The sequence below is a fragment of the Esox lucius genome, chromosome 21 (assembly GCF_011004845.1).
Source record: "Esox lucius isolate fEsoLuc1 chromosome 21, fEsoLuc1.pri, whole genome shotgun sequence".
NCBI classification, from domain to species: Eukaryota; Metazoa; Chordata; class Actinopteri; order Esociformes; family Esocidae; genus Esox; species Esox lucius.
In genome coordinates this window covers 26199979-26208293 of record NC_047589.1, presented here as the reverse complement: position 1 = coordinate 26208293, position 8315 = coordinate 26199979, and the positions used below count along the sequence as shown (strand labels likewise).

The 8315-nt window shown below is 45.9% G+C and overlaps 1 protein-coding gene across 2 annotated transcripts; it reads right to left on the bottom strand.

Moving 5' to 3' along the window:
* Window positions 1-1433: 1433 nt before the first annotated feature.
* Window positions 1434-8081, bottom strand: LOC105022008 (gamma-aminobutyric acid receptor subunit rho-3). 2 transcript variants are annotated; one of them, XM_010890100.3, is made up of 10 exons: window positions 7703-8081; window positions 6879-6991; window positions 4995-5062; window positions 3688-3911; window positions 3524-3606; window positions 3151-3288; window positions 2772-2924; window positions 2447-2508; window positions 2195-2326; window positions 1434-1941 (listed from the first exon to the last, which is right to left on the bottom strand). In XM_010890100.3, exons 1-10 carry the CDS (start codon window positions 7843-7845, stop codon window positions 1636-1638), a joined length of 1422 nt encoding a protein of 473 aa, XP_010888402.1. In that variant the 5' UTR covers window positions 7846-8081; the 3' UTR covers window positions 1434-1635. The 2 variants fall into 2 exon arrangements, with proteins under 2 accessions (XP_010888402.1, XP_034145316.1); XM_034289425.1 differs by having other exon boundaries at window positions 3524-3911.
* Between the last annotated feature and the right edge of the window lie 234 nt (window positions 8082-8315).

The window sequence follows — 8315 nt, the reverse complement described above, 5'->3', positions numbered from 1 at the left end:
TAAAACAGAAAAACTGTGAAAGCTACTCTGTCCAGTGAAATGGGAAAAGTAAAATTGCGGGCATATCAACTTTTTCAACCACACCGTCAGGGCGACTGTGAGATCAGTCGGTAACACAGCTGGCTTTGTGAGAGCATTCAGCTATGTCAGAGTAACTCAGTTTAACTCCAAATAAAGTTACCTGGTTATTTTGGGGTGTCGTTTAGATGATAGAATTGTGTGTGACTACGAGTATAAGTCTACGGAATTTAGTTAGCTAGCTACAGCAAGTATCTTATCTTAAATAAAAAATAAATTATAATTACAAGTCTACTGGACAGCTGGAATTGGCGAGCTGCCACGGCACTTGTCAGCCACCTGAATTGCCCTCAGCCAAACTAGATAGCTAACTAGTAGCTAATGTTAGTAGTATAATTGCAAGCGAATTCCTTTTTACTGTCTTCACATTGTCTTCACTAACCGGTCTGTCGCTACAGTACAATAACTAGCTAAACTAAAGTGAGTGGCTGTTGCTGTCAAACTTAATACAATAGCTAGCTATAAAATTAGCTATAGATACCTAGTCCTTGGTAAAAACATCAACCAAATCGCAATCATAACAAGAAAGCAACTAACGTAAAAGTACAGTACTGTAACGTTTATCAGTTCCCGACTTTGGGCAAACGGTAATTACGGTGTACTATAACTAGCGTAGCTGGATTGACATGCCCATGTGTTTCAACTTTCACAGCCATCGACCAAATATCCTATCTGTTGAAGGAATTCGCTGTGATAACGAGCGTTAAAGTGGCAAAGCAACTCACCTGGCTAACTTACTCTCAACCGCATGCGATGGCAACTAGCTAGCTACAGTAGTGTTCAGACTGCGCGCCCATGTAGTCTACCCCCTCCAAATGTAAACACAACGTTACTGTAACCATGGGCACCATTACTGAGAAATATATATTTATTTATGTAGATAAATAAAATACATTTAAACTGTGACAAATATCTCAACGCTGGCGCTCTCTGTAATTGAATTGCTAAGATGTAAAATGTGAATGAAAATGTCAGGTTTGTTTATTCGTTGTGGGCTATTTTTGTATAACTGGCATTTAGTATATTCATTCACTAAGTTAAATCGAATCACTCAAGAAATAGCCAGCACACTGATAAAGTATATAAAACCTTTTCCTTCAGTCACATGATCATCCGTCTGAAATATCCTTCCATCTGAAAAGTCTTAGCAAATGACAAAATAAGAACAAACACCAGAATGGATCACACGTGCCTAGGCTATACACGCTGCACACCTAATGCTAATATTGATGTCGTGATTCTTAGTGATATGTGTGAAACAGTGAGAACACTTTAAGACAGATTCAGAAAACTTTATTATGGAGGTCTCCATAGATTCCCTGAGGGAGAGTCCATACTCCAAAAGACCCCGTCTGTGGAGCATATACCCCATAGGACCCAAGAATCAGTAGGGTGCCTTATGGCAAGTACATGTTTAGTAGGGTCCCTCTGAAAGATTTGTTGTCAAGTGGGTCCCAGCAGTATACAGGAGGGTCCTTCAGGAATACTCAGGAGAGTCCTTCAGCAGGGGTCGTAGTCAGGAGGGTCCATCAGAAAAGATGAATTTAGGAGGGTCCCTCAGGAGGAGTACATACTCCAGTAGATGGCATTAAATAGGAGATAGGACATGGGGAAGGCTATGCGGGAGTATGAGTCGATCAAGTAGCTTTTGCTAAGCAGCAAGTCCAGATTCTCTCTCAGCGACCTCTGTCGGCGTAGACGTGTTCCCTCGGTGGGTGGGTCCACTGGGTTCTGGGATGGAGTTCTGTAGTGGTTGGAGGACATGGCGGTCGGCAGGCAGGGGTAAGGGGTCAACTCAAGGTCATTGTCGTGGAAACAGCCGTCAAAAGCCATGGCCTGGTTGACATTGTATGAGGTTGGGAGCTGAAAAAAGAGACAGACACACATGTGTATACACACACACACACACCTGTTGCCATGTAGATATATACACATAGAACATGAAGAAGTAAACTGATCTCGTTCTCAGGTTACAGAACCAGTAAGAGATTTTGTTATTTGTTGGAGTCATAATTTATCTGATCACTAGAGAGCAGTGTTGTCAAGAGAGAATAACCTATCAACAAAAATCCTGTCTGGAACCAGCTCTCCCTATAGAATCTGGACAACCTCTGACCTTTCCTGTCTTCATTCGTCTCATCTCATCCAGCGTAGAGCAGTAGTTGACAGCAGCATATTCTATCACTGACAGGAACACAAAGAGGAAGCTGGTCCACAGGTAGATATCCACTGCCTTCACATAGGACACCTGCAACACACACACTCAGGGTAAAACTCACACAAAAACCTGTCTACACACACACACACACACGCTCCGGGTAAAACTCACACAAAAACGTGTCTACACACATACACACACACACCTTACCTGTGGCATCGAGGAGGAAACCCCAGTGATGATGGTGGACATGGTCAGGACTGTAGTCATGCCTGAAGGGAGAAGAAGGTGTTGGGGGGAGGGGTGTTAGAGCTAGAGAGCTCTGAAAGGAGGTGTGTGTAGGGTGTGATAATGTGAACTGGTGTGTTTTCAAGTGTGTGTGTGTCTGTGTGTGAGTGAGTGTGTGTGTGTGCGTGTATGTTCGTGTGTGCGTGCTTGTGTGTGAGTGAGTGTGTGTGAGGGGGTGTGTTTATGTGCATGTGTGTGTGTGTGTGTGTGTGTGTGTGTGTGTGTGTGTGAATGTGTGTGTGGTCACCCAGGGACACGCGTGCAGGCACTGCCCTCCGGTCGATCCAGAAGGACACCCAGGACAGCAGCACCATCAGCATGGTGGGAAAATACGCCTGCAGCATGAAGAAGAAGATGTGCCTCCTCAAGATGAAGTTTATGAACAGCCTGTTATACCAACCTAAAGACAAAGGCAGAGAAAAAGAACGGGAGAACATAATGGGTGAGTGAAGGGGAAAGAAGGGGGAGAGAAAGGTGGGAGAGGGGAAGATAGATAAAAGTTGAGGCTACATAATGCCATAACATTCCCCCCCCCCCAGGTTTATCATAGACATTTATCTAAGTGGTCAAAGACAACAACACACACACACACACACAGTGCAGAACACACACACAACCAGACAGACCCGTGCTGCTGTAGAAGGCCAGGCCGCTGGAAGGATGGAACCTCTGGATGAAGAACTGAGAGAGAACGATCTCATCAGTCCTCAGGGAGTCGTTGCCATTCTTCCAGTACAGCATCAGATCATTCTCATTGTACGCATCTAGAGGGAATGAAGAGGGAGATTAAGATCACGACAGAGTGGGAGATTGAGATCACGATGGACAGGGAGATTAAGATCACGACAGAGAGGGAGATTCGGATCTGTACTTGTGTAAGCAATCAGTGAGCAATGAGATGTCACAGTGTGTGTCACGTAATGTCATGTAAATGGGTGCCTCTGTTTGTGCTTTAGTGAATGCATGTGGCATTTGTGTTTGTGTGTGTGAGAGACTCACAGCTCTCTAGTTCCAGTGAACAGTTCTGTGTGTCCAGAGGGAAGCTGCTGAAGTCCATGGAGCAGAGAGCAGTCACCGTGATCCTAGCAACAACAACAGAAGCATTACCCAAATACACATAGAAACTACTCATAGACACACCCACACGTTCGCAGACGCCCCACCTGACACTGTAGAGGATGTTTCCGTCGGGATAGACTCGGATCATGACGTTCTCCATGGTGGTGTCATGGATGAAGGACCTCTTGGAGTGGACGAAGAAAACGTCCGGAACCCAGATCTTCTTCACAAGACGCCCGTCAAACGTCCTGCTCATGTTGCTAGGAGACGGAAACATCAGCCGCTCATCCTTCCAGTAGTGACGCAGGTACAGGGTCATGGTGAAGTCCTGAACAGAACACACGCTCATGACTGAACACGCTCATGACTGAACACGCGCTAGTGACTGAACACGCTCGTGACTGAACAGGCTCATGACTGAACACACGCTCGTGACTGAACACGCTCGTGACTGAACACGCTCGTGACTGAACACACGCTCGTGACTGAACACACGCTCGTGACTGAACACGCTCATGGCTGAACACGCTCATGACTGAACACACGCTCGTGACTGAACACGCTCATGGCCGAACATGCTCCTGACTGAACACACTCATGACTGAACACACGCTCATGACTGAACACACTCATGACTGAACACACGCTCATGACTGAACACATGCTCATGGCTGAACACGCTCATGGCTGAACACGCTCATGGCTGAACATGTTCATGGCTGAACATGCTCATGACTGAACACACTCATGACTGAACGCGCTCATGACTGAACACACGCTCGTGACTGAACACGCTCATGACTGAACACACGCTTATGGCTGAACACGCTCATGATTGAACATGCTCATGGCTGAACACACTCATGAATGAACATGCTCAAGGGTGAACACACGCTTATGGCTGAACACACGCTTATGGCTGAACACGCTCATGACTGAACACACGCTTATGACTGAACACACTCATGGCTGAATACATGCTCATGACTGAACACACTCATGACTGAACACACGCTCATGACTGAACACACGCTCATGGCTGAACACACTCATGGTTGTACATGCTCATGGCCGAACATGCTCATGACTGAACATGCTCATGGCTGAACACGCTCATGACTGAACACACTCATGACTGAACACGCTCATGACTGAACACACTCATGACTGAACATGCTCATGACTGAACACACGCTTATGGGTGAACACGCTCATGATTCAACATGCTCATGGCTGATCACACGCTTATGGCTGAACACAAGCTTATGGCTGAACACGATCATGACTGAACACACGCTTATGATTGAACACACTCATGGCTGAACACACTCATGACTGAACACACTCATGACTGAACACGCCCGTGCATAGCACCCATATGTGTTTTAGATGATAGATTTCAGGATCATACCATGTTGACCTCGGAGATGCTGTCGATGCTCTCCACCTGAACATCAATGCCCACAGGGAGGGCTGCACCTGTTAGCACACACACACATTCACACACACGCACAGACACACACACACGCACAGACACACACACGCACAGACACACACACGCACACGCACAGACACACACACGCACAGACACACACACAGACATTTCATCAGGACCAGTGGAACTCGTGACCGCGAGCCAACCACCAAATCAGGGTAATAAACAGAAACACCCCCACCTCAAGCTTCCTGCTTCCTGCTCCACCAACACATATGTCATTGCACTGAGGAGGTGATTGATCAAGCCAATCATTTGTTAAAACCATGTTCCCGGAGCGATACAGGCCACTATGAACTGAATCAGGTGTAATGTAAAGCTGGGCTGTAACTACAAGTGCAGTGGCTCTCTGGGGTCAGGAGTTTTGACCACTGCTCTACTTTTTATATGATCTGAAATATGAAGTCAACATGTCATAAATCTGTCTGTCTGTATCTCTGGCAGGCAAACAAGCAGAATATGGACGCAAACACCCCCACACATGCACCAGAACAGTGACACACACACGCACAAGTATGCACAATTTAAACTGTCTGGACATGGTTTAAAGGGGGAAAGACATGACTGGTTTGAGGTCAGTGGTTTGGGGCTGTGGTACGGTAGGAAACTATGTCTTTAATTGTAGAGGGTGTAAAGAATGTGGATGTTTTCAAATTTGAACAGCCTTTCGGGCCAGTAAACATTTAATTTAGTTAAATAAACCACTCACACACGTACATACACGCCTCTTGTTCTAATTCAGCCCCTCCTTCCTTCTGTGACAGAGTAGACCACTCTCATCTCCGTTTAGAAGTGAAAGCCTTTTCTACCAGTCAGCTCTCTCTGTGACAGCAAAATGGCTTGGTATGACATGGCTTGTGTTGCGTTGTTGGAAGGCTCCATGCGTCATGCTTGAACTGTGCCGTTTTCCATCCCTTTATCTGTTTCAACGGATCTTGATTATAATCCAGATTACTGCTTAATATGAATCCCCTCTCCCCATTTACACACACACACACACAAACACACATGCAGAGTCGTAGACACACATGTACATACATATACACACACGTATGTGGGTCAGTGATGGTTTGAGAGAAGTGTGACGTGTGCTGGGTCTCAGACCCCAGTAGCCTGCACAGCCTCTCAGTTATCGTACGCATCATCAAAGGGGGACAGAGATTAGTGATTGGATTAGTTAGAGACAGAGATGGAGGTAATTCCTATGTGTTGCACACACATAAAGAGGGTTAGAGAACTTAAAGCGAAAATGTTATTTTTTCATGTGGCCCTATTTAACTTGTATGGTGCTTAACCTTGATTTCCCAAACAGTTTTATGAACTTTGTTTTGTTACATAAGTTAAATAAGTTAGCACTTTTGCTAAGTAAATAGGCTGTCAATTGTGTTGTGTAAATAGGCTGTCACTTGCCGTCAACTACATCATAAAAATGTGTCTTTGGGTTTTCTAAAAATGCTCCAAACCACCGCAAACCAACTTGTTACATCAGAGTGCCAGATAGACATCACTGCACTCAATAAATGCTACCAGTATTTTTTTACTAAAGTATTTAAAAAATCCAAGCCAAGCAGGTTTATATCGGAGGAAACACATTCCAGCATGGACATTGCCACTCAAGGCATCTACCATTTTAAAACGCCTCGCTCCATGATAAGCCAATGGTTTATACTGAAATGTATTTCTACAACACAGAGATGTCGCCAGTGGCACAGCCCACACTGGAAGAGACAGGACAATGGCAAAGATACAAAGCCGAGATCGCTTTACATCTCTTATTGCACAGTTTCTTTTGTCTCTGACCTCCAAATCCTGGTCTTATAGCAAAATCATGCTCCTTGATTTTCAGCAGCTTTTCAGTCTTGACAATTAAAGACTTGGTGCTGTCCTGCTTCTTCAGTTTATTGTCCACATCCCTGGAAAGACAGCACATGATCAACACACACACACGCACACACACACACAAAGACTCCCCCTGTGATAGGCGAGTGACGTCTCTTTAATACATTCTTTATTTTTGTGTTTAATTGTGTTTTCCCCAACAGCCCCCCAACAGTCTGTGTTTTCCCCAACAGCCCCCCAACAGTCTATGTTTCCCCCAACAGTCTGTTTTTCCCAACAGCCCCCCAACAGTCTGTTTTTCCCAACAGCCCCCCAACAGTCTGTTTTCCCCAACAGCCCCTCAATAGTCTCTGTAACTTCATGAAGACCAATGTAGCCAGAAGCCCAGGAGAAGGTAATCGGGCAGGGCTGTGAATTAGACACAGTGGTTCTCAAATCTCTCCGTGGGACCCCCAGGCCTTTCACAATTGTATTTTTAGCGCTGAACTAGCTTGCCTGATTCCCTTAGCCAGGGGCTTGATTTTAGGTTGAGATGTGTAAATCAAATGCTTGCTCTGCAATTGTTCAAATAATGTAGTTGTGGGTCCCTTGGAGGGGTTTGAGAAGAACTAAACTACAGGAAGTAGGTTTACGGTGGCATGTGGCAATAAAGGGTTATAGGGTCCGGGAGGTGTGGGCGTTACAGGATTACAGGGTTTCAGGGGTATTGTGTTTCCAGGGTTATGGGGGTCAAAGGTTCCAGGGTTTGATGAGCCTTGCCTACCCAGAATACCCGCAGTTCTTACCCTTTGGCTCTGTCCTTGGCGTTCTCCCCCAGGGCCTTGTGCTTCCGCCTTCGATTGTTACGGATCCCTGTCACCACGGTTACCGGCCATGCCATAGCCCAGACCAGGCAGAGCCAGCGTACCGCCAGCAGGACCAGGTTCATGATCCAGTCAGGTTGTGGGTTGTGGTGGATCCGAGCTACTGGCTCTGCCCCTTCACGGGAAGGTTCTGGCGGTCCATTGATCTCTCAGTCCAAACTCCGTGATCCCCATCCCTCTCTGATTTCACTCTCTGGCTTGGATCGTTCTCGTTCACTCTCTCTCTGATTCCTCTTCCAGTCTGGGTGCCCCGGGGCAGTGTGTGCTCTTGTTTTGGAGAATCTCTGTGTTTTGGTGTCTCTTCAACATCCTCTCACACTGTGACAGTTGCTTACTCTTTCTTTCTGTTTACCTATCTCTCTCTCTCTCTCCCTTCCTCTCTGCCATCCCCCTCTCCATTATCTCTGGTTTAGTGAATCTCTCTCTGATTAAAATTAATATAAAGCTATTCTTCTGGCGATGGAAGAATGACACAGATTTCCCTCAAATCCTCTTAACTGTAGCCCCGGCAATTGTTCACTAACCTACTAACACA